A 27,176-nucleotide genomic window follows, 5' to 3' on the forward strand; every position below is an offset into this window, starting at 1 on the left:
CAAGGCCTGCCAGATCTTTCTATGCCAAGTTTGGAGGAGATCAAGCCCCATTTCTCTGATCAAATAACTTTGACGTCTTGGAATGTCATTTCTTATGGTCCTGCTATCTGTCTTCTGGAAACATCCCCTTTCTGTAGTGACATGGAATATGCCTGTAGTAATCTGAGATGGGTATATAACAGGGGATACCCAAGGAGATAGGATGTTGAAATGGAATGGTAAGATGTTTGTGGAGACTCTGGTTGGTCCTAGTTCTTCTGCTGTGTCTGCTGCTACTGAAGGGGCACAGAACCACAGGAGCCAGTCCAGTGGGCCTGGAGCAGGTGCATGCCATTGTTTTTTATCCTAAATTACCATTCCTTATTTTTTTATTTTGATAAAGAACAAAATAGCAATTTGAAGATTTTGTTCATTTAATATACTCTCCTTATGAGATCACAATATCAAGTTAGAAAGACCTTCAGAAAAAAAAAAAAAGAAATACCTTCAGTATTTTGATGTCAGAGAAAAATCTTTGTTCTATTTTTTTTGCAGTATTTATTTACTGTAACTTTTACAAACTGACTCTCTTGATTCATATTTTAACTTATTCATATATTTTGCCACTTTTGGTACTATCTGGATTTCTTCTGTAGTTATTTAATTTTCCTATTTTGACCCATTAAATACAGCTAAGGAAATCAGTTTATGTGGGCATTCCAAAGTAATAATAATTATTAGTACTTCTTTAGGACACATTTATATGAAAATAACAATGTTCTATCTGTTTTTAAGTCACCCAGTATCATTGGTCATCCAACATGCGTTTTTATGGATGAGTAAGGTGGGGTCCTACCATGAACAAAGTATTTTAAAAAACATAACTTATTACCCTGTCTTTAATATATGGCCCCACTCTGGTTCTTTCTCCACACAACTGCCAGTGATTCTATGAAATCAAAAGCCTACCAGTGAGATGACTCCTAAAAAGGAAGGCTAATAGCTGAGAAGAAGAAGAAGGAGGAAGAAAAATAAACTAAAAACCTAGACAGCAAATACCTTCATGGGGAAATAGGGTCTTACATACTCTTTCCAACATAAAAGTACTAGAATATCTTTGATGTTTAAATATAAGTTACAGGGAAGAAAAAGAAAAACAATAGCAGTATTTGGAACTTGGTCAGTTTTTTTATAGCAGCAATTGGGAATAAAGCTCAGGGCACATACAAAACTAAAAGAAACAAGAAAGTTGTTTTCTTTGGAGAGACTAGTAGCTGGAAACGACAAAAAAATAATGAGGCAAGGTACTTAAGGGCAAGTTCAGCTATATTTTTCCTGAACATTCCATAGACTCTAGAAATAGCTTTAATATACACTATGTAATTTTAATTGAGGACTGTTCACAATTGTATGTGAGCTCAGTGTAAGATAGCTGCTTTCTCTGTGTACCCAGTTTTTAATAACTGAATGTCACCAAGGAGTATGCTGTCAGGTTTTTGCCTGGCAGCTATTTGTTCTCAGAATGTGGGAATAGATTTTTTTTTTATAGAATTATAAACTTTTGATCCATTTGGATTTAGTTCACAAAGAAAAGTTAAGTGGTAGAAAAACTTTTATAACACTTCTTCTCATATGTATCATCAATTGAATATATGTGAAGTTTGGTCATTTGTTAAAAAAATACTTAAATATTCAGTAGTAATTTGATGTATATAACTTATTAGGAAAGGAATTACATTCTTAAGAGAGAAATCTGCACAAAGAAATTGAGGACGCTCAGGAGTACTACATTCCTCCTTCTCAGGGTGTAATTAACCCCATGCTTGGGAGCCTGTGGCCCTGGGTTTGGGCATGGATGGCAGTGCTCAGATACTCACAGACATCAAGTCAGGGTGGGAGGTGGTATTTTTGCTAGACCCACTGACTCACTTTTACTGCTACAGTACTAAAAAAATCTCCATTTAATAACAAATACTCATGTATCTATTTTCATTTCTGTACAGAGGGAGATGTAAAATCAGGTACAAAAATGTTAAATTTGTGTTAGACCATTTGATTTTAATGAGATCCCCCCTCCCCATTCATCCAATATATTTTCACTATGTAGGTACTGAATGGAAGGTACTATGCTAGGCCCTACAGGGAAAATAAGAAGGAAGAGATGTGTTCTTTGTCTCACTTTTGATCTTACAGGGAAAATAAGACAAGGCAAATAATAAACAGGAAGCAGCGGGAGAGGAGCATAGCCCTAGAGTAGTCCAGAAGAGGGAGGGCCTGCTTCAGGGTTTTGTGACTGAGAAAGCTTCATCATTAGCTGGGGCTCACCTTGGGTAGGATTTCAACCCACAAAGATGACAGTGGGCTCCTAGGCCAAAAGAAAATATGAAAATGAAAAGAAGAAACCATGCTTAGGGCAAATTCAATAGCCTTAATTGGCTGGATAAATGGAGATGTGGAAAAAAAGAGTGGGGGATAGGGTCAGATAGGTAGATCTGGCTGATAATTCAGGAATTCGAGGGCAGTCACCGAAGCCTTCAGTTTAGTGAACAATGTACTACCAGAAGAGTAACTGCGGTATGTGGAGGAAGAAAAATTACAAAAGTAGGATGATAGCAGTGTGGGGAAGGGGAAGGCAATAGGCTTTCTCCTCTTGCCTGGATACTGAGAAATTTTTATGTTCTCTTATCAACTTGGAAATTTTCTCTCACTTTTTATTTTATTTTTTTAGTTTTCTCACCTCTTTAATTTTCCATAAAGCATCAATATTATACTGTCATATATGCATATGTATGTGTATTATATATGTATTTGCTTTTTTAAAAAAAGAGCTCTTCTTAGTCTCTTGTGTCCAATATAGGCACCAAAAATGTATTTAGAAATTAAATAAAGGCCACAAGTACTTCCCAAGGAAGATTATTAAAAAAGAAAAATCCTTTCTTTCTCTCATGTCATATAGCTAGCTTTCAATGCACACCAGCTAATGAAAAGGTATCACCCATGATGACAGGAAGACTGAACTGTTCCCTCTTTGGGTGGTAGCTGAATTTCTATTAGCAGTCCTAGTAAAATATTTAATTCCTCATTTGTTCTAAGCAAGTCTTTTCTTCAGCTTTCTCCCATTAGAATATGAAGACTCTCCCATTAGAATATGAAGACTTGGAGATTCTGAATAGCATGGTTCTGGGTGGGAATCAGTCATTTTAAATCATGTGTTGGCTATGCAGAGAGGAAAAGATATGCGACAACAGCAGGGAAGGAGGAGAAAAGAAATGTAAGTTCACTGGGAGCACTAGAAGACAGCAAGCCTTTAAACAGTGTTGCCAGTATCTCACTAAGGCCCAGGCTGCCACCATGGTAAGAGAAACACTGGCAGCAGCACCATAGCTATGGGAATACCACTGGGCTCCCCTTTAGCTCCACATCCTATAGGTCCATTCCGCACCTGTAACCTGTGCTGCACTCTCAATGACACAGCATAGCCTGCGTTACCACACAGGGCTACCACATCCCGGTGCAGCAGGTTCTTTAGGTCTTGACCATGTACCCAAAGGATCTATCACCCACCCTCCAGGAGCCACCCATCCAGGGCCGCAGCCCCATTCCCTTTGATGAGGCTGAGGTAGATGCCACTGTCTTTAGAGACATGCTGCTGATCTGTCCCACCCACGATGTTGAAGCCCAGCCCTGAGAGTCCTCCCATAAGATCAATCTCTTCCTTGGTGACCAAATAATCCTCTCTTCTGTTCATGTTCTGCTGCTCGCCTGCTTCCTCCTTGGGTCAGATGGCGCTGTGCACAGGTGAAGGTGAATCAGTCTCAGCGTGGTGTCCCAAGCACAGTCCTTTCGGTTTCCGAAGCATGCTGACCCGGCCAGGGCACAGGGAATGCAAGGAATCCTGGCTCTCGCCTTCTTTTACCTCTTTTATTTCCCTTAAAGATGCACTTCCTCTACCACCTTTCCAAAAAATCTAGTTTTTTCATTCTTTTTGGTCCATTTAGCTAGTATGTAATATTTTCCACTGGGTGTGTGTGTGTGTCAAACAGAAGCCACAGGCCACAATTGTTGTGAGGTCCCAATGGGCTATGTTTTCTGTTTTTTAGCAGACCCCCCAGAATTACACTGGCATTTAGACTATATTCATAATTTTACTACTGAAGACCTCAGATAGGAGCATATATAGCTTTCAGTTCTCCTTTTTTTCCCCCTGTACAAGCTAAAACTTAGAAGTAGTCATCAGGGAGGAACACACACAGTGATGTCCAAAAGAGGAATTTCTGAATCAATATTCAGAAAAAAAATAAAAATAAGATAAAACCTCGGAAAATAGAGTACACCAAAAAAGAGAAAGAGCAAGATTAGGCAAAAGTTTTATATTACATTTTGAAATACAAATGATAAAAGTACCAAATATTTTCCATGAATTTATGTATTTCATTATTCATTTAAAAACTGTTATCGAGACTTTTTGTACCTCAATAACAGCAAATTAAAATTTTGTCTTCGGACTTCTTTGTGGTATTCTTTTGCATTTTCTGGTTGTTTACCCCAAGTGATATGTAGAGAAACTGAAAATCTAAACAACTTCAAAAAATTTCCTGTTTCATTGTGTTCATCATAGAAATTTTAGGGATTATAAAAATTATCATGAAATCCAAGGGGAAATAAGCTATTGAGTATACATTCATTTATTTATATATTATAATATACAAATATCTGGAAATGTTGTCTATATTAATACATTAAAACTTAGGTACCAAGCATTTGTTAGACTTTAAAACTCATCACTTTATGAGTCTAATGCACACTGGGAACTCAGTAAAATTAAATAAATAAATGAACAAAGCTTAATTAACATAGCCAAAAGTAAGCATCCAAAAATTTTAATGGTGACATTTATATATAAAAATATCATAAAGTGAGCATTAAATTAAAATATTTAGAAAAGTTTATATGTTCTGCATGGATATTAAATGAAACCACAAGTCAATGTGATCCCTCAGATCCACAACTCAGATATTATAATGTTGATATTAAGATATCAAGTATACCCCAAATAATAAAACAGATGACCTTCATGAGTGAAAATTAAATTTAAATATATTTTAAAATTTTTATGCAAAATATTATCTGGAAAGCAAATTAAACAGATCAAAGTTAAATTGCTTATTTCAAATGAATGAGTTTAAGTGGAACTGATAGTACATTTCACACTGCTAAGTTAGTGTAAAATTGAAATATGTTGCTCATTGTGGCTTTTTCAAAGGCAGTTGGATTTCAGGACATTAAGCGTATCTGAAATAATGCTAAGAACCGAGTAGAAAAATTTCTAGATGATGGCTCATGCTTAGTGTCATCATGACTCAATACTAAAACTCTTTGGACCCAACATATATCCATTCATATTTATAGAACACAATCTGCCATCTAAAATAAAGATTAGGTAAAAATAAATAAAACAGAATTGCTTGGATTCTTTGTTATGGTTTATTTTGGTAGAAGAAAGGAAAAAAGAAAGCAAGTTAAATATGAAAGTCTTTCCAAAGCAAACTTGCAGGAAGTGACAGACACTATCATGATGCAAGTGCTGGGCTGTTTGCTTTCCAAAGAAATATGAATATGTGTAAGTTTCTCCTCCAGACTGAATTCACTGAAGGCCACAAATGCTATGCAAGCAGCTTGAAGCAACCTCTTTAAAAAGGTTAACATACAAAAGGCTGGAATAAAAATTGCAATGGGAGGGTAATACTTACATGAAAAATCTTAGATAAAAGAATTTATCCCCAGGTGATAATATAAATATGTGTAAAGATTTATCTAGATGTGTGCTTATTCCAGAAGATATTATTTGGTAGCACTAAAAATTGATTAAAAATACAGAAAAAATAACAACATCTATCATTTATTAAAACTTTCTATGTGCTTGGCTAAGTGCTTTTTATACACTATTTTATTATTCCTTACAACAATTTTGTAGGGTAGGTACTTTTTTTCCACTTTTTAAAAAAATATTTAATTTTTAGTTTTAGGTGGACACAACATCTTTATTTTATTCTTTTTATGTGGTGCTGAGGATAGAATCCAGTGCCTCACATGTGCCAGGTGAGTGCGCTACCACTTGATCCACATCCCCAGCCCTTTTTTTCACTTTTAGAGATGAAAAAAAGCTAAGGTATACAGAGGCTGAGTGACATCTTCAGGGTTGCAGTGCTGGGGAGGGACAAATATGGGATTTCAACATGTACTAACTTACAGCTTCTATTCTTAATCATACTTACAATGTAGTCCTCTCAAACTACCGAAAAAATTCACAGCATGAAAAAAAAAATGCTAACACTTTGTTAACAGTAGATTAACTGAAAAAACTACAAAAAGATATGTACTGTCATGTATATCCAGAAAGAACAACAACAAGTTTGGTATGTGTGTGTGTGTGTGTGTATGGGTTGTGGAGTTATATATTTAAAAAAAATTTTTTTTAGTTGTAGGTGGACATAATCTCTTTATTTCATTTTTATGTGGTGCTTAGGATCTAACCCAGTGCCTCACTATGCTGGGTGAGCACTCTACCACTAAGCCACAACCTCAGCCCTTTGAGTTTCCTTTTTGTCATGTGTTTTGTGTAATTTCCAAATTTTAGACTGAATTTAATTATTGTTTTCAGATAAAATTAATGTTAAAATAAAAAAATCTAATAGCATATAGAGCTTGCATTTTGAGTAAGAAATTATACATTTCTATTTTAAAACCCTATATTCAGTCTCTTGAATGAAGTTCTCCATGTGTCCTAGTCAAAGTCATTTGCACTCTTGGCACTTTGCTAAGAGGGTGACTGAATCCTTATTTTATCTCCAGAGCCTCCGTAGTTCTTAGCACAGGGTCTGGTTTGCTAAATTACTTTATTATATAATCACAAGATTCTTAGAGTAGTTTAATGTGATGATGTGAGATTCCCCCCCCCCCCCGAATTTCTTTTTCAATTTAGCCAGTATTTTTAAGGATCTAGAGCTACTAAATATTTACCATAAGCCAATTAACTATGTAATGAATGGTGGATACAGAAAAGAATGAGACATTTAATTTGGGTTAAAAATACTTTCAATATAGTGGGAGAAACAGATAGTAAACAACAAGAGTATACTGCAAAATTAGAGAGTTAAAAAAAAAAAGTTATAGGAATCCAGGTGTTCTGGGGAAGTTAAAAGGCTGACCAGAGGACAGATTATACTCCAAAAAAGTAACATGAAAAAAGGTTGAAATGGAATGAAAGATGACAGTACTGTTATTTCTGATAAACCAAAGTAGGCAACAACCTAACTTGCCATGTGGCTACAAGGGATAGAGTGGTTCTTTCTGTACAAAATTAATGTCTCCAAAGCATATCAACTGTATTAAAAAAACAAAGACAGTTCATAAAAGTGATAAGCTATGGCTTCAAACTAATTGTGAAAACAACTTCTGGTTTTACTTCTTGCCAATATAATTTGGAAAATTAACTTTATATTAAAAATTCATCAGCTTCCTTTCCTCTAATAGTTTTGATCATAACCCAGGTGGAGCCACTGAATATTGATCCTAGAAATGACAAAGTCAAAATAGAACAAAATTCATTGTTCTAGAAGATCAAATCTTACTCATGGTCAGTCAAGAGGCCTGTGTGACTAGCTTATTTCACTTAACATGATATTCTCCAGTTTTATCCATTTACTGGCAAATGCCATAATTTCATTCTTCTTTATGGCTGAGTAATATTCCATTGTGTATATATACCACGTTTTCTTTATCAGTTCATCTGTTGTAGGGCACCTTGGTTGGTTCCACAGCTTGCTAAGTAAAATAAGCCAGTCCCCCCAAACCAAAGGCAGACTGTTATCTCTGATATGCGGATGCTAACCCACAACAAGGGAGGGGAAGATTAGTTTACTGGATTAGACAAAGGGAAATTGCGAGAAGGGAGGAGGAATCAGAACAGAAAAGACAGTACAATGAATTGGACACAACTTTCCTATCCTTATATATGAATACACAACCAATGTAACTCCATATCATGTACAACCACAATAATGGGATCCTAATTGGAACAGATTATCCTTGTTCTATGTATGTATAATATATCGAAAGACACTCTACTGTCATACATATCTAAAAAGAATAACACAACAAAAAGGCCTGTGTGTAGACTGCTAGGGATACAGAGAAGGGAGGGCTAGGGATAGGCCCTGCCTGAGGGAGTAGTAAAGAAAGAAATGCAAAGAGGCAGGGAACTCTTAGGTCAGTAACTGCTATTTCCCCTGGAACATCAATCACCAATCAACACCAGGACTGAAGTATGAAAGACAATTAAAGCAATGAAAACGGTACTGTTTGGCTGCTTGAAATAATGTTATTCATATACTGTATCTATATTCTCAAAGCTTTAAAATACTGCATTGTCATTTCATCATCTAGCTTAACTGTCACTGAATTTACATGGGCAAGTGAGGGTGTCAAATGTCACACATTTCTAGCAAACATTAAGGATTAATCTATGTCTCAGTATATCTGTAATCAATCCATTAGAATATTTTAAGCATTATTTTTCATAAATAACCGTAAGCAAAACTCTAAGTTCAAGAATTTGTTTATGGGCTTTTTGTTCGGTCTCTGGCTAAAGTTTACATACTTAGAGAAAATGAGTTTAAAAAAAAGAGTAGGGTAAAGAGTAATGGCACTTTTGCTTTATACTTATCTACAAAACAATGAGATGTTTGGTGGGGCATTCTTTCTTAAAAATCATCTAAATTTAAATGATCTCAACTAGCAGGAAGTGATTTGCTTAACAATTTTTTTTTTTTGCAGAAAGATTAAATGAGCAAGTGGTCTCATATATTGAGAATACTTTTAATATCTTATCCATACCATTCTGAATATTTCCATCATAAATTATAAATGTGCACAGCAAAAGTATGAAATGATAGACAGTCTTGTTTTAAAGAGGTCATTTCAACATCATACATATTTATTATTTTCATGTTTCTAAGAAGTGTGGGTTTTCCTACAGTTAAATGGTGATTGAAAAAACAACAGCAGTGATATTAATGGCTGCCTCAAGTTCAGATTGTGTGATGGTTTATTTATCTTTGATATTACCACACTGGGTTGAAAAGTGAACTTTCAAAAAACATTGATATGTATGTATACAGAAAAAGATAACTGACATTTTTAAATGAATAAATATTGCAAATAAAAACTTTCTTTTTGTTTTTATACGGATGTATTAGCAGCCAGGAGATTCTGGTGCTCTGCAGACACACTCTTTTGACAGAATGATAGTCAATTTGGTCATCTTCCACTTCTTTAGAGGAAGAGTTTAGAGTACGTTGGATGGAAACAATACAACTAATTTAGGTGAGCTGCAAAATGGAAGCCGACAAGATAAGCAACTGCAGAAGCACTTGGACTTGGAGAAGCATTCTGTGAGTCAAGTGGTCAGGTTTTGTTTGTTTGTTTGAAACTCAATTTTGACTAAATGTAAGTATAAACAACAAGAAACTGACCCCCAAGTTTTCATTAAATTTTCTTTTAAATTGTTCTCAAATGTAACTTTCATTGTTCATCAAATCTTAGTTTAATTTAGAAGACATGCCAACACATATCCTAAGAAAATATCAAGTGGTTTTATGTGATTTAAATTTTTTTTTTAGTCATTAGGGCAATTTAGACAATTATAATCGTTATCACTAATTTTTAATTAGAGAAAAAAGAAGTCAACAGATGGATATAAAAGAAATCCAAAATGCTTAGTTATTTATTTTCACTTAACTAAACTGCCCTGCCATACTAAGAAAACATTTTTGTAAAGGTTAAGTAAAGTATTTCATGGCAACCGCTGCTTCTTAGTGCCTGTATAACAAGAAACATGAGCCAGCCAAAGTTGTGCAAGTTGGTTTTCTTTCCCAGTGAGGGAATGTGGTATCGAAGACCTTGTCCTAAACTCATTTTATCCCCAAGTGTAAGTCAAGCAAGTCAAACATGAACTAATGCCTGAAGGGAAGTCCCTGACTCCAAAAGTATGGATTATTTCACATTTATCTTAAAATCTGCTCTCAGAGTTCTTAAAATTCACTAACTTGGCAAGTCAGGAATTATCATGAGAAATGAAATAATTTCATAACTATGAAGTCATCCAACATTCCATGCGTCTGACACTCACTGGGCTTGGCCATGTCTTGGGCATTATTCTGACCTTTAAATAATAAGTTCCTCAATATTCTGGAAATAATTAAAAAGCATGGAAATAATTAAAAAGTGCCACTGTGTAATAGGAATGCCATTGTCTTTCAGTTAATGCTTTTGCTGAAACTCATGGTGGTAAGTATGATTAAAGACAACCACATTAGTTATGCTGAAATCTTTACAATATCCTTAATCAGTATTTCCCATTATTTAAAAATGGCAAAATACCATATTTTAATGGTGCAGTTGCATTTCCTTTCTCCAAGCACTCCGTATTAAAATTCACATTTAAAATTAGTTCGGTGAAGAATCTTTATGTTTAGACATCAAAAATTCACATTTGCAGAGCACTGGCTTGTGAAAAGGTTTTGAGTGTCTTGTAAAAAGCTTAAGGAATCTCCAGTATGTTTTCTCCAAAGCTATATTTCAATATCTAAAATTTATTGCCATGGGAGGGACATGGAGACCATTAGCAGCACCAGCAGTCATTCCTCTGGGTGCTTCATAACTGAAATAATCCCCAGTCCTCCACTTTCATTCAGGTTTGTAAAAAAACTCCAGAAATCAGCCCTTTGACTGGATAAAGCACCCTATCACAATCCCATCTTTGCTATTTCTTGTGAAAGACTTAAAAAGATTTAAAACAGGTCATATTGCAAACAATTTTTATAAGGAAACTTTAAAATCTACAGAAAAAGAAAACTCAATGTCAAACTTCTGCCTCTAATTTAAGTAGAACAAATGTGTCTCCCAATAGAAAATGAAGAAATTCCAAATATGCTCTGTGCATTAGACACTTAATGACCTAAACTGTGAGGGCCCCATTTACTTCTACTGATGACTTCAGAAGGCGCTGTAAGCTCCCTTAGAGAAAGTGAATTTCCTGGAATCCCTCATGAAACTAAAAATACTTTGAGAAAAGCAAAGGAACTGAGTCTACTCAGTCTACTTTTTCTGCTGTTTTGATTACTGCTTAAAACTGAAATAAAAATGCAACTGATGGCGAATGGACGGTAGTTCCGGGTACTCAAATGTAGTCAGTGTTTACAGAATATTTTGGATTAAAATCCTTGCCAGATGGTCCCAAGAAGTGTTTACCTCACTGTTGATTTTAGCTATCTTAATGTCAGCACAAAGAAAAAGAAGCTTGTTACTGCCACTGGGGAGCAAAGGCATAAAATCCTTCCTCCCCAAGTGGAATTGCTAGTTGCAGACAGCTGTGCCCTATACAACAACAAGGGTGATACTGTAGACTTCTGGGAAATGATTTCCATGAGTAGGGAAAAAGACAATATGTGGCAAATTTAGTTTGCAATGACATCTACTTTAAATGCGTAATATTTAGTTATTATATTATATACTATTCATTTGTGATAAAAAAATACGAATTCGGATAAAATAAACACAAAAGATTTAAACAAAAGTGTGAGAAGTTGGACATGCATGTGGGGCTGAAAGCTGGTACCATCTGAAGTAAATTGCTAATAGCAATCTGTAGCATTTTCCTATTTTATAAGATTTTGCTAGAGGCCACAGAGAGCACCAGGAGCTGTTCTCAGAAAAGTCTAAGTGCATTGAGAGGATACAGAGGAATCCATGTTGAAGTTAGTGCCTCTTTTTGTGTACGTATGTACATACTATATGATGCAAAAAATAGTGTTTGTAATTTTCTTAGTTAAAATAATTAAAATTTTAAGTCTATGTTCTTGAGAAATATTAGAAAAGGTACGAGAAAGCACAACATTAATCTATTCAGTGAACATTGAGTGCTTATTGTAAGCAAGATACAGGAATAGATTTTGTAGAAACACTGTTTTATTAAAGCCTACTCCTTTTTTCCCCTTGCATTCTCAGCAAACACCCACAACAACCTCATTTACATTCACACCATCCCCATTTTTTTTCTCCTCCTGTCTCAGAGTAGGAGGAGTCTCTTGTGGTAAATTGTCAGTGGCCACAGATCTTCTTTGGCATCTCTGAGGATCTAGCTCTATTCTGTGGATCTGGCCTAACCTGTGACTTGCTCTGTCCAACAGAATGTGGCAGAATGTCAACATGTGAGTTCTGAGCCTAGGTGCGAGAGGCTATTCTATTCTTGTTCTCCTGGGATAATTTTACCGAGTGAAGATGCTGGGCTAGCTTGCTCAAGAGGTTCTTGGAGAAGAACCAAGGCACCTGGCCAACAGCTTGCCAACTACCAAGTATGACGCCCAGGCCATCTTACATCATGCAGCCCTAACTGACCTACCACCTGACTGTAGCCTCCTGAATAAGCCCAGGATAGACCAGCAAAAGAACCTCTTTAGTGCACCAGGATTTCTAGCCAACAGTCTTATAAACTGATAAATGGGTTTTAAGCCACTGAGTTTTGGGTGGCTTATTAAGCAGCAAGAGATATGTGGCATGAACTGCTTCCTAGCCAAGATTAATCCTTCCTTCTGTGGACTGAACTCTTTCCTCTTCTCCCCTTGTACGGCCTTATGCCATTAACCATTTTTTTTTCTGTTCTGCATTATCAATCTCTATGCTATTTATTTGTTCTCACATGAACATGCCTAAATTTCTTCCATGTAATGCCACCCCCCAACTTTGGCTCTGTAGCAGTCTACAACTAATATCCAACTAAAGTTTCCTGTCCACTTTCTCACTTTCCATTCATTTCTCAACCTTAATCTGGTTTCTACCTCGCTCTCTCCACTGAAAGAGCTTTCCTTAAGCCATCAATGATGTCTCAATTGTCAAATACAAAAGTCTCCTCTTTTCAGTTTTTACATCACTCAATCTCCTTGTGGCATCTAACAACACTGATAATTCTATCCTATTAGCCATTTTCCTTTCTATACTTTTAAAAAACCAGTATGTGCTGGTTTTCTTACTATCTCCATTTTCCTCATACTCTTATTCTCTCTCTCAACACTCCCCATCCCTCAGCCTAACCTCCAAATTCTACTATTGTTCTTTATGTAGTCTTATCTCCCAAATAGCTCCAATGATCTCTGCCCATGTCTCTTTTAGTGCACTCCATATTGAGGAGGCCTAACCTATATCACTAGGACACTGAAAATGATAGAGAATGACTTCTAAGGCTGAGACATAAGAGACAATGAGGCTTCTCCCTTGTTCATATGAGACCATGGATCACTTGATCTGGAGGAAGCCAGCTGCCACATCACAAGAAAAATCAAGCAACTCTATGTAGAGATCCTTGCAGTGAGGAGCTGAGGCCTCCTACCAAGAGTCATGTGAGTGTGCTATTTTGGAAGTGGATGTTCCAGCCCAGTCAGGTCTTCAGATGACTGCAGGTCTAGCTGAAGTCTTTAATGCAACTCTACCAGAGACTCGGGGCTGGAACCACTCAGTGCACAACTCCTAAAATTCCTGACTAACACAACTTTGAGGTATAAATATTTATTGATTTAGCTACTCAAGTTTTGGGGTGATTTGTTACACAATAATAGGTGACTAATACAGACTGTGGTATCTGTAAATGGGGTACTATTTTTTTAATATATATTTTTTTTTAGTTGTAGTTGGACACAATATCTTTATTTTATTTTTATGTGGTGCTGAGGATCGAACCCAGGGCCTCACACGTGGTAGGCAAGCACTCTACTGCTGAGCCACAATCCCAGCCCATAAATGGGGTACTATTAAAACAAAGATCTACAATGTAGGAAAGGCTTCAGGGAAGGAAAATGAGAAAAAAACTGAAGAGACTATTTAGTGAATAGGCTTCAAAGAGATTATTATTAGAAAACTGATGGCCTCAAAGGAGGCTGCAGTAAGAAGTAAAGAAAACATTATTGGAAATGGGTAGAAAGGGAGTCCTCCCTCTGTAGTGGCAGAAAGTTTAGCAACTTATCACCTGCAGTAAATTGGAAAATAGAAAATGTGCCTAATAAACTATATGATCTAGCTAAGGAAATTTCTTTGGTGGAGCTGATGTGCCTTGTGGCTTCTTTCTACCCGATGATTATATTAAATTCAGAGAGGGGAGATACAAGCTTAATGAAAGACTTAAATAAAAAGCACAGCTTTATTACATGGCAAAGGATACTAAAATCAAGAAATGGTTTCCAGGCAATTTAGAATGAAATCTAGGATGTGATCAGGATAGTTGGGTCTAGAGATAAGACAAAGACTGTTCTTATAAAATCTTTTGTTATGACCATAGAGAGATCTAACCTTATGCCTGGGGGTTCTCAGATAGTCACGGGTAATGTCCCACAGAAGTGTCGGCAGAATCTTACAGTGTAGAGAAAAGCTTATCTTGAAGAGATCTATGGATATGATTTTGTCTAATATAGTAAACCTAGAATCATATTGATAAAAATACAAAATGAAGAGGTCTTTGAACCTTCAAAATTCTGCCAGTGAAAAGCAGGTTGAGAAAACTACGAGGTATAAGGAAAGGCTACTTTTCATGGGAAATGAAAAGAGGCTAAACCCTAGAGCCAAAAGCCATAAGCCACAAAGAATTATTCCCTAGAAGGAGTAATATTAAGTACTAAACAAGAAAATTCTAACATTTATCTGCTTGGATTTTAGAATTTCTATGGATCAGCAAATGCTATATGTATACTATCTTCTTTGATGAACGGGAGCCTCTGGAGTGGTTATGCTACATTTGTAGCATAACAATTTGTAGATTGTTCTGAAGCACCAGATAACTAACAGGGGCCTCTTCTTTTGGTACAGTCTACCTAATCCTACTGCTGCCTAGGCACTGATGACTGGCTAAGTTTATATCTCCAGGCCAGACTATTTTTTTTTGAGCTCCAGACTCTTACATTTAATTTATCTATTTTCCACATCTATTTGGATGTCTAGATAGAGAAAAGGGAAAAAAGCAAAGTTGGTTTATATAGAGTGGGGTTCTTTACTGCATACCTCATAAATGGTTTTCACGGAATCTTGACAATAATCTCTTAATTTTGCAGAAGAGAAAACTGAAGCTCCAAGAAATTAAGAACCTGTCCAATCTCACACAACTTGGAATGAAATGCAAGTATTTATGGCTTCAAAAATGGTTTTAAGATTATTCTGTTGTGTGCTCATAACATGTATCATTCTCTGTTTTTAAAACACTCCTCAATTCCCTGCCTTGGTAAACAGCAATATTACCAACTTGTCATCTAATATTGAAGCCTCAGAGTCAAACCAGACCCTCTTCTTCCATAACTAATAATCAAAGCCTGGTTATTTTAGCCTCCCAAATAACTTCCAAACACACTTCTGCCAATCTAAACCTTTTCTGAGCACCTTAAAGATGTTATTTTATATTCTTTTCATTTCTTATTGAGAGAAGTCCACAGCAATATGATTTGTGGTTTCCTTAGCTAGTGTCATTTCTCTCTGGCTGCTTTCAAAATCTTCTCTTCATCTAGTTTCTAGCAGTTTCATTACGATGGACCTGGATATGAATTTCTTTGAATTGACCCTCTCTGGAGTTTTTCTGATTTATTTTTTATTTTTTTGAGATGAGGTCTTGCTTATATTGCCCAGGCTTGCCTCGAGCTTACCATTCCCCTATCTCAGCCTCCCAATGGCCAGGATTATGGGTGTGCACCCAGCTTTTCCAGAGCTTCTTTGGTCTACAAGTTTCTACCTTTCATAAAATTTAAGAAGTTTTCTGGGATTATTTAATATTTTGCCTCATTTTTTCCCTTTTTCATTCTGAAATTGCTACTTCTCATATCTTAAACATTTTGACATTTTCCCAGAGATCCATGGGGTTCTATTTGTTCTGTTTGAATCATTTTTCTCTTTTTTCTTTAGACTGGACAATTTCTATTGATATTTTCAAGTTCATTGACTTTTTCCTTTCGACATGTTATATTTCTATTACTGAGTGACAAATCACCACAAATTTAGTAGCTTAAACCAACACACATTTAGTTTCTCACAGTGTCTGTGGGTCAGAGGTATAGGCATGGCTTGAGCTGGGTCCTCAGTTCAAAGTCTCATAAGATTGAAAATGAGATGTCATTTGGGCTGCATTCTTATCTTTATGCTGGAACCAGGAAGAATCGACTTATAAGCTTGTTCCAGTTGTTGGCAGAATTCATTCCTTGGAGCTATATGAAGAGAATCTCAACTTCATACTGGCTGGTGCTGGTAGACACTTTCAGGTTCTGGAGGCTTCCCACAGCTCCCTGCCCCATGTCCCTCTTCAAAGGCCATCAAAACAGGGCATTTTATTTCTTCAGGGTCAGCAGAAGTGTATGTCTCTCTTATCATACATACAGTTCCAATCCCTCTTTTTAAGGCTTTTATCTGAATAACTTAGGTCCATTCAGGATTATCTCCCTTTTGATTAACTAAAAGTCAACTAATTTAGGACATTAATTACACCTATAAAATTCCTTCACGTTGATCATTATTATCCAAAGTTCAGGTATGAAGACATGAATTGGTGTGAATATACTTTGTATAAAACCAGAGATATGAAAAATTGTGCTCTATATATGCAATGAGAATTATAATGCATTCTGCTGTCATATATAAAAAAAATTCCTTCACATTTCATAGCTGCTTTAAACGACGTGTCTGATAATGTCAACACCTGAAACATCTTGGGGTTAGCATCTATTAATTGTCTTTTCTTTGAAATTGAGTAACATTTTTTCTTCTGACTTTAATCCATTAAGTAATTCAGAGTCATATCATAAACACTATAAATTTTAGGTTATCGAGATTCTGGATTCTCTTGTGACTGCTGCAAAGAGGGCTAATGTTTTTGATTTACGAGGTAATTAATTTACTTAGATTCAGATGGAAAATTCTCACACCTGGGTGAGTGGCAGTTCAAATGAGTTCAGATCTTTGAGCCCTGAGTGCAAATCACCCTCATCTCATAGCCAAGGAGCTGGGCCACATTTAAACATCATGTTCTCATTTCATGACTTTCTCCTTTCAGGATTTTTTATTTACTCTCTAGCAGCCTTGGTTGCCTGGACTTTCCCCCTAGCACCATAGGCCATGAAGATGATTTGCCACCCTACACTGTCATGACTATACTTGCCAAAAAGGCAAAAAGGTACAAAAAATGGGGAATACACTCTGCAGGCGACTTGCTCCACATTTGGGCTCTCTTCCACAATCTGACTCCTCTTTTTTTTAGTGCTCAGAGCCCTCAGATAGAATTTATGGCTATTATTCATAAAAAAACCTTTTTCTTAGGCATTTACACCAATCTATGCCTCCTTCTTTGTCTTAATTCAGACACTCTCATCTCTCTCCCTCCTAGACTATGCAGCAGTGCTCAATCTACTCTGTGTTCTCAGTGTCCTCTAGACCCTCTTCCTCCTATACCAGAAGCATCTTCCCAAAATGCAATTGTGATCCTGGCATTCCTCTTGCCCATCACATAGAAGGATACCACCTCAAAATGGACTTTTTAGAACCCAACTCCTATGTGTTGGATTTGGCTCTTACTTGCTTGAGAAAACCAGTCATTAACTATTCAGGAATTCTATAAGCTGGTTTTAAACAATTGGTAGCTTGAAATCAGCTATGATGGGATTATTTCATCATGAAAAGGCAAAACCTACAAAATCAGGGCTTCCCACCACTACTGCCCTAAGAGCCAGGATATCAGTATATATTTCTTCAGCATGGCATGGACATGTTTTGATGCTTCAGTTATACTGAAGAAATCCTGAGTTTCTTTAACTATGTGACATACTGTCTGTCTTTGTGTGTGTTTTTGTGTATGTATGTCTATATTGATATATATTCTGGTTCTGCTTGGTGTGCTGGCTCCACTGTTGTCCACTGGGCCAATTTGTACTCATCCTTTAAACCCCACCTCTGTGGAAGGCTAGTTAGATCTCTCTGGGTATACAGACTATCACAGCCTCAGGTTGGCATTAAAACTGCCTAGTGTGGCTCACCTTTGCCTTTTCCCCATCTTGCAGTCCCACGCACGTCCTGTACACTGCAGGTTCTTCTACCATACCATGTTGTTCCATGCCTCAGTCACTTTCACACTGTTGGTTCATTTATCTGGAATACCACACCTCTGCTCTCACTTCAGTGGCCTGTCTACCTTTTATTTAAACATTAAATTTAATACCAGTATCCTTTCTTATAGGAAGCATTGACCCATTCTCATCCTCTTGTCATATTTGGGAGCATTCTTACATTCCAAGTAAGACTTTGTCTGAGTTGAGATGTAAATGATTTTACTTCCTGATTCTGTTTTTTTCCCCTCCTATGGCTAGTGTTTTAATTAACCACCCAGCATTTCTCCCTCTCCTGAACTGCTGCACTGATATTATCCTAACAGACACTGATCATGTTGATAATGACTTTTCTGGCTCCCTCAATAGGCAGTACATTACTTAGAAGAATACATACTTAATTCACATAATGGATCATAATAAACTAAAATTTACTAATTTAGAAATGAATGGGAGGGAAGTAAACTTTACAATGCTGCTAGAGAGAAATCACAGGAAGGCCTGTGAGGAGACTGAGCTAGGCTCTGGACACCAGAGATCAAGATATTACCTAATATTTGTGAGGAAGCCTGTGAAGATTTTCCGACAGGGAAGAATAATAATCAAAGTATTTAGGAAAATTACTTGCAGTAGGCAAAACTGTAATTAAGAAAGAAACTCAGGGGCTAGTGTTGTAGCTCAGTGGTAGAGCACTTGCCTAGCAGTGTGAGGCTCTGGGTTCAATCCTCAGCACCACATAAAAGTAAACAAACAAAATAAAGGCAGTATGTCTGTCTTTCAACTACAAAATTTTTTTAAAAAAAACAATGTAACTGAGAAAAACTGCTGCAACCGTTCATATAAGAAATAATAAAAATAACCATTATTGATGTATCATTATACTTGCCACTATTTTTTGTTAACATCTCAAATTCTTGTCTTTTAGTTTGTATTTTTTTTGGGGGGGGGTACCAGGGATTGAATCCAGGGGCACTTAACCACTGAGCAACATCCCCAGCCCTTTTTTATATTTTATTTAGAGAAAGGGTCTTGTGAGTTGCTTAGGGCCTCATTAAGTTGCTGGGGCTGGCTTTATCTTACTGTCTCAGCCTCCTGAACTGCTTGGATTATAAGTGTGTGCCACTGCACCCAACTGTATGTAATTTTTTTAGGGGTTTTAACATTTTTTTGATTTTTTAAAACATTTTTTGATTTAATAATTTGTGTACATTCATTATTAAAATGTTGAAAATGTTATAATGTTAAAATGTTGAAATGTTATAAAATTGAAAAATATCACCTTAATCCACCACACAGAGGAAACCATGGATAATATTCTAACATCTCTTTCCAGTATTTTTCTGTGCATTTGCTGTTTTTTTAAAAATTTGTCTTAATTAGTTATACATGACAGTAGAATGCACTTATGTACTTTGATATATCATACATAGATGGGATATAATTTCTCATTTTTCTGAGTGTACATGTTGCAGAATCATATTGGTCATGTAGTCACATATATACATATAGTAACAATGTCTATTTCCTTCTACTATCTTTCCTATTCCCACATCCCCTCCCCTCCTCTCCCATCACTTCCCTCTACCTAATTGTGAATTAGCATCTGCATATTAAAGAAAACATTGTGCCTTTGGTTTTGTGGGATTGGCTTATTTCGTTTAGCATGATATTCTCCAACTCCAACCATTTACTGGCAAATGCCATAATTTCACTCTTCTTTAAAGCTGAATATTCCATTGAGTATATATATATATACAACATTTTCTTTATCCATTCATCTATTGAGGGACACCTAGGTTGGTTCCATAGTCTAGCTATTGTGAATTTGTGCATTTGCTTTTACGTTGTGAAGATCAAATTGTATATACAGAATTTTATAGTCTGCTTTTTTGATTTATATGATAGGGCATTGTTTCCCCTTTCTAGAAATTGAAAGGTCCCATAATAGATCACTTTATAGACTTATAAGATTTTACTTATTTCCTTAAGAGTGGATATTTTGGTATTTAAAATTTTTCTACTATAAAAAATTGTGATAAACTTTTTTGTAAATAAATGAATTAGATTGAATTTTATCTTTTTATTTCTTATGTATTGCTTTTTTAGTTATACATGACAGCAGAATTCATTTTTATATAATTGTACCAGCATGGAATGTATCTTATTCCAGTTAGGACCCCATTCTTATGGATGTACATGATGGAGGGATTCAATGTGGTGTATTCATATAAGTATATAGAAAATAATTTCAGATTCATTCCATTCTCTTTCCTTTTCCCATTCCCCTACCCTTCCCTTCATTCCCCTTTGTCTAATCTACTGAATATCTATTCTTCCCTTCTACCCTATATTGTGGGTTAGCTTCCACATATCATCGAAAAGATGTGTTCTATGGTTTTTTTGAAACTGGTTTATTTCATTTAGCATGATTGTCTGAGGATAGATTACTAGGTAGGAGACTGACTGGGTTAAAATCTATAATCATTTTTAAATCTCCGAAACTTCTTACACAATTGCTTTCTAAAAAGGAAGTACCAAGTCCTTTTGCATATTCAGTATGTGTCAACTCATTGGCCCTTTTCAAACAAACTAACTGGTATATAGGCACATGAGAATGCTTGAAAAATGTATCAGTTCTGCTAACACAGACTTTCCTCATCCTTTAGTCTACTTTTTTAAAGTTTTTAAATTGTGATGGTGACAACAATTTATCTCTTTCTTCAGATTCATGTGCATACATGCATTACATGAATGGATTTGGAAAAAGTGGTAACTGAACATAAATTGCAGTCTAGTTAATAAAATTGCCAAGTGGCTGGAATCACCATAAGATAGGCCTATACTCAAAACCTGTTGCTTTCTTTTTTAGATAGATGTCACTTTAAAATATTTTTACATTCAAAAAAACAAAGAGAGCTTTCTGTTTATCTGCTGATTAGACCCGGAACAGATAAAACACAAAAATATTTTACAGTTAATATGAAAAATATTGAAAATATTTTATGTTTATATTAACACACACATATACATATATATTAAGAGATTTAATTTATTATCTGTCTCAGTTTCTGAAACTAATTACCAAACTTTTAAGTGAGGAATAGCATTTAGGTCAGAATGAAAATAACTTTAAATCAAATCTTTCATCTATTGAATTTTATCAACTGAGAGACCTGAAAACAAAGATTGGCATACTTGGGCCAAATTTGGCGGCATGTGTGCCAAGAATGGTTTTTACATTTAAAAAAATTTGGGGGGGGGGCTGTAGATGGACACATACCTCCATCTTATTTATTTATTTTTATATGGTGCTGAGGATCGAATCCACACATGCCAGGCTCGTACTCTACCACTAAGCTATAACCCCAGCCCTGGTTTTTACATTTTTAAGGGCTGAAAAAAAATCAAAAGATTTCATAATGTATGAAAATAATGTGAAATTAAAAATTGACTTTGTCCACAACCAACTTCCATTGGAACACAGCCACATTCATTCACTTATGCATCACCCTGTGGGTGCTTCAGAGTTGAGTAGCTCTGTGATGGAGACTGTAAGACTTTTAAACTTAAAATATTCACTTTCTGGCTGTCTAAAGAAAATGCTTGCCAATCTCTGCTTAAAGCCATGTAGGATTTATATTTCTCCTATTATGTCTGTTTAAAGTATTTTCCTAAGATGCTCTGCTGCTCATCAAAATTAATTCTTACCTTGTTACATTTGCATTTTTAAATTTGCTGTTTTCATCAACTTATAAAGCTGCTTTTTAATAGTAATTTTGGAGAAATATTTTTATTACTTTCTATAGATGTAGCTAGAGCCTATTTCCACCTATTGGATGATTTAATTACTAAAATTAAGTCATTGGTAACTGGAATTCTGCAATTCTGGAAAATATGTGCATAATTCAGAAAGCATGTATATTTGAGGACAAAAAGCATATGTAAATCCTTACACACAAAGCAGAGACATTCCTATCCCCCACAGTTTGGTCAACCAACAGTGTTCTCTATCAGCCAGAAAAGGCTAATTGTAGCAGCCTATACACAAACCCTACTAGTTGGTAAAGGTGCCATTGTATCCAGTTTGGCTAAATTAAGCAAAGCTTCCCTCAACTCTGCTGCATACACTGCTCATATTGTGGGAAGAGATTCCATAAACTCACACTTCAGTGCTTAAGTTCAGCTCTGTACAACGCAAAGCACTTCTTTGAAGACAAACCCTTGCCTGGTTGTTTTCATTCAACCTGATCTGAAGTCTACTGAACTGCGATGTTTAAGGGCCCTTTGTGGTGGCATCTATGATTCTGTGCAGCTGAACATGGTCAATTATTCCCTAGGAAATAGTTTTGTTCTTCCTTTGTTTATTTAGGCAAGAAATTGTTGTAGGATATCCAGCATTTTAAGTGACTCTGCCTCAAAGCATGTGTTAGAAACTATAAGGAGAGTTTATGACTTCTCAATTCTAAAACGTTTCTCAGCTTCGGGTTTCTGGAATTGGTTGTGTCCATGTTTCTTCCCACCCTACTGGGACTTAATGTTGTTAGCAACCTCCTGTGTGGTTCTAAGATATCTTGACCTCTTTAAAACCTTTCCAGGTGTCATTGCCACTTTCTTGATCTCTGCAATATAAGCTACATTGTTTAGTGGAGTTAACTTCTATGAACTTTAGAAATTCTCCCTGAGACTATGAATTGACTAACACCCAAGGCAGCATAAACATTCAGACACAAATGTTCCTAAAACCAAGCTTGCTGGGCAATGCAGGATATGACTAGGAGTCTGGAAAAAGGAACATTTTGCTCACTTGTGCATCTCTGACTAGCTCCAGGTGCAGTTTGAAGCTAAGTGGCTAGTTTTTCTGATCCTCAGATATAACCTCTCATTAGAACAAGCAGAAGTTGCAACTGTGAATGTAAGGAATTCCATGAAGACCCTCTGGGCCTATTAAGACTGCTGGCTTCAGAGGATCTTAAAATACACTTACTTCAGCACACACAGTTAGTAGTTTTCTGTAAATTTAATTTTAACTGAAAGAGAATTATAGTGACTGAAGCTCATCTCAAAAATTTGAATATGGAGTATGCAGTTACAACTTCAAAAGAAAAACAAAAGTTTAACTGATACCGTCTATGTTTCCTATTTGTCATTAAAAGGTTCTTATTGTTGGGCTGGGGTTGTGGCTCAGTGATAGAGTGCTTGCTTAGGACGTGTGAGGTACTAAGTTCATTTCTCAGCACAACATATAAATAAATGAATAAATAAAGGTCCATCAACATCTAAAAAATGTATTTTAAAAAAAGGTTCTTATTGTTTTTGGTAATACAACTAAGACTTTGCAAGTAATGCAGTTTTGGTAATACAGTTAAATATTTACTTGGACTAAGAATCCTGCTTCAGTCTAGCTTTAGACTTGCATAGTCTATTCTATCAGATTGCTCAGCCCTTATCTTAAACCTTAAGATTTGCTAACACATGAATCATGCTGTCCAAAACCAGGGGAATGAGACAATGCTGTGGAAATGACACCAGGTATATGGAGAATCAAGAGATATGTCTTCCTGTCTAAAAATATGTGTAATAAATAATACAAACAACAGGAATATTGTGAAAACCAGCAATAGATACAAAAGTCTTGAAAATGTGGAAAAGGGCATAAATATGAAAGATATAGTGGCTGACAGTGATTGTTCATTTTTTTCGCCCACTGACCTCTCCCCACCCAGAAACTGTATGTCTCCACAATCCCAAGTCAGCTGTTCTTGTGATCATCCTTTCCGTCCTGGATCCAGTGTCCAGGGAATCTTGAGGGTCATGGAGGGCAATGCTAGTTATGCATCTTCACATGGCCATGAGCAAGGTTAAGTTTCTTCTGCTTTGGTTTCTGTTGGCTGAGGCCTGCAGTTAGCTGTGTGTACACGGGCAAAGTGGCTACAGGTATGGTGTACAGTCACACATTACTGCAGCTCCTCAGAGGCTTCTTTCCTGCTACTAACAATAGTTAATTGCTGGGAATGCAATTACCATGGAAATCTTTATTAGATCTAAAAGGCTATACAGGAAGTGTAATAGGGGATTATAGATGTGTGGATTTTTCCCCCCAACTGTGTTCTTTCACTTTTGCAATCAATAGGAAAAAAATAACAAAAAGAAGCTTAATTTTGAAATAAACACGATGTCCTTTAGCTATGTTCCAAGACGCAAACAACTTAAAAACTCTCTAACATGGACATTTCTCAAGAAGAAAGATTAGAAAAAAAAAAAAGGCATGTGACCACACTGAAAATATGAGTGCACTATCATATTTTGTGACACGTTCTTGCAAGAACTTTTGTTAAAAAAGATTTATATAGTTTTAATGTCCTGTCAGATCAATTTGAATTAAATATATTTAAATAAGAAATATTACCTTATATCTACTTCTCTAAATTTTATAACAGTGTGGCAATCTGATGAATGAAACAAGAAATCAGAATCTAGCTACTGGGGGAAAAATAAAGATGTAGCCTGAGGGTATAACATATTCTCAAGCTGGCCTATAGACCAGATGGGAAACTTGTTCTCTAATCTAATGACTTTCTTTTAATCATAAGCAGACAGTTATTACTCAGAGTTTTAGAAATACATTATTCTTCAGAGTACTTCTTAGGATTTCTTTTACTCATTTAAGACCACAACTTTATATTTAATTCATCCTTGTATTATCCCTGTAGGGCACGTCTCTAATTATTCCCATCTAAAGTGACAGGAAAATGGAATTATACTATTGGAAAATAGGCATCCTTTGATATGTCTCTTCTTGGTGCTCCCTTGGGCAGTTTGTCATTGTGCTCATCGCATACAGATTTTGAGCTGTCCTTAGAGAGCACAGACTGTGACTTCCATGTCTTTGTATACCCAGTGCCTAGCATGTGCCTGGTATAGAGTAAGCACACAGAAAAAATCTGAATAAATGAATGAATGATAGTGCTCAACATATAATGCTTACTGTATACCAAACACTAGTCTAGTGCTTTACATATTAGCTATTTAGTCCTCACAACACTCTGGAACAGGTATTGTTTTTTATTTCCATTCTACGTATAAGTAAATGAAGCAGAGAAAACAGAGCAAGGTTCTGCAGAACCAGGATGCAGACCCACATGCTTTGGCTCTACAGTCCCATCTTTTAACCACTACAACCCTGCTGCCCCATCAGTACCCTTGCTCAAAAGGAAAATGCTCCATTCCAGGAGAAGCCTGTACTAGGATATACTAGGCCCTACCTCTAAACATTCTGGGTTTCCATCAGATGTAGATAACCTGTGTGGTTCTTTGGGAGATTTAAATAAGGAAATAGCTAGACACAGGCACACAAATGCAAAATAAATGAATCTTCAGCCTTAACAATTGCTGTGTTTGTAAGGCTGTTTCTCAAATACCTGTGGGGATTTGTGAGAGCGCCAGCTGTACTGGTGACTGTGGAGACTCGCCAGCAGAATATTTTCGTCAGTATCCACCTGGCCAAACCGCAGTGTCTCCTGTGTGTCATTACAGATCACAAAATGGCTGAAGACCAACTCCTCTACCTCAGGGCATTTGTTCTGAAAGAAAAAGAATATGAAAGCCAACGTGTATCAGATTAATTGCAAGATGTTTGGCAGCTGTCTGCCCAGTGGCCAAATTGTTATAACACAGAAACCCTAAGGATCTGTTGTCATTAGCTCTGGTATACAAAATATTCTATACTTCCAGGATAAGCACACACACAAAAATCTTAAAGAGATCATAAATGTTCCAAGAATGTGTTTTGATTTATATTCCTACAAAATAAATCATACACACAGAAGAGTAAAAGAACAATGAGATCCCTTTTAACATTTCTCAAAATGTATTAACATGCTACAAAGAGTGCTGGACTGGGGAGTGCACGTTTCTGAGAAGTATACTAGCGGCTAGAATTACCATGTCCCCAGCCTTCTAAACTCAACAATCAAGACCAATTAGCAAAGCCACAGTTTGTACCCTACAGAAAGTAAGGATCATTTAGGTAATACATCCCCAGATCCCTGAAGCGGGAGGGTGGATATGTGTGTAAATCTGTTCAGGGAGAGACATAAAGAAAACCGTAACTTTCTCCCTATTGTTAAGAGGCTGAACACACAAAACAGATCAACTCCAGAGTCATTTTAAGCCAAATTGTAGTTTTCAAGAGAAATAATGTTAGTTGAAAAAACAGTTTCCAGTACCTCAGCTAATATTCATCAGTTAATATTCTTCATTAATCTGCTAAGTTTCAGCAAATTAGTAATAAATGTTCCTGTGTTGACACCTCTTTTTTGCCTAAATGGGGGCTTCATCAGCTGCTTTTACAGCAAAACACTGGCACAGTGATAGAGGACTTCTGTGATTACACTTTCATCATTCTGGTTAGGGTATGGTTTAAAAAACAGGAAATATTTTGGTAAACTAATAGTATAGTTAAGTAAATTGAAAATATAAGGAAAAAATCATAATTAGCTTATCAATTTGCTGATGATGGGAGATACTATGCAACGGATGCTTCTCCAATTGGCTTCTCTCTATTTCCTGGCTGTGGCTCTAATGAACACCACAATGCCATGCTTCACCCTTCACCACTTTACTGAGGTGAGGAAGAGTCAAAGGGATTGGAATTCAGAAGCACAGTGATTTATGCAACAGGGTGGTGTGAAGCCAAGGATGAATGTATCTGGAACCAGCAAGGTTGGAGACCATACCTAGAACTTCCTTCAAGGAACAGTCATTTTGGGAAACAGAATCCACACCTAGTCATGCATATTGTCCCTGAAGTAGGTGGCAGGGCACTGTTCCTGCAGCTGGAGAAGAGGCCCCAATAAGCCTTATTCTTCTGGTGGCCCTTGAGGACTTCTAAGCTCTCTATCATCCATCTATTTTCACCAAACCCGCTTGAAAGTCACATTAGTGACAAAAATAATCTGGTTGAGACCAAAGTACTTTTAAGCAACCTGTTTCTACCATAATGTTCTCTGTTGTAGCTCTTGA

General features: G+C 36.3%; 1 protein-coding gene and 1 pseudogene across 1 annotated transcript in view; both read right to left on the reverse strand.

Annotated features, from left to right (window-relative positions):
- Vps13b (vacuolar protein sorting 13 homolog B) overlaps window positions 1-27,176 on the reverse strand; it is a 720,349-nt gene that overhangs the window by 58,477 nt on the left and 634,696 nt on the right. Inside the window, exon 43 of the mRNA XM_077801386.1 lies at window positions 25,574-25,735. Coding sequence (XP_077657512.1) covers window positions 25,574-25,735 — 162 coding nt within the window. The remainder of the gene's footprint in view (window positions 1-25,573; window positions 25,736-27,176) is intronic.
- On the reverse strand, window positions 3,180-3,727 carry LOC113179635 (synaptojanin-2-binding protein pseudogene; annotated as a pseudogene).

Source organism: Urocitellus parryii, chromosome 7 (assembly GCF_045843805.1).
Source record: "Urocitellus parryii isolate mUroPar1 chromosome 7, mUroPar1.hap1, whole genome shotgun sequence".
In the NCBI taxonomy this organism is placed as follows: domain Eukaryota; kingdom Metazoa; phylum Chordata; class Mammalia; order Rodentia; family Sciuridae; genus Urocitellus; species Urocitellus parryii.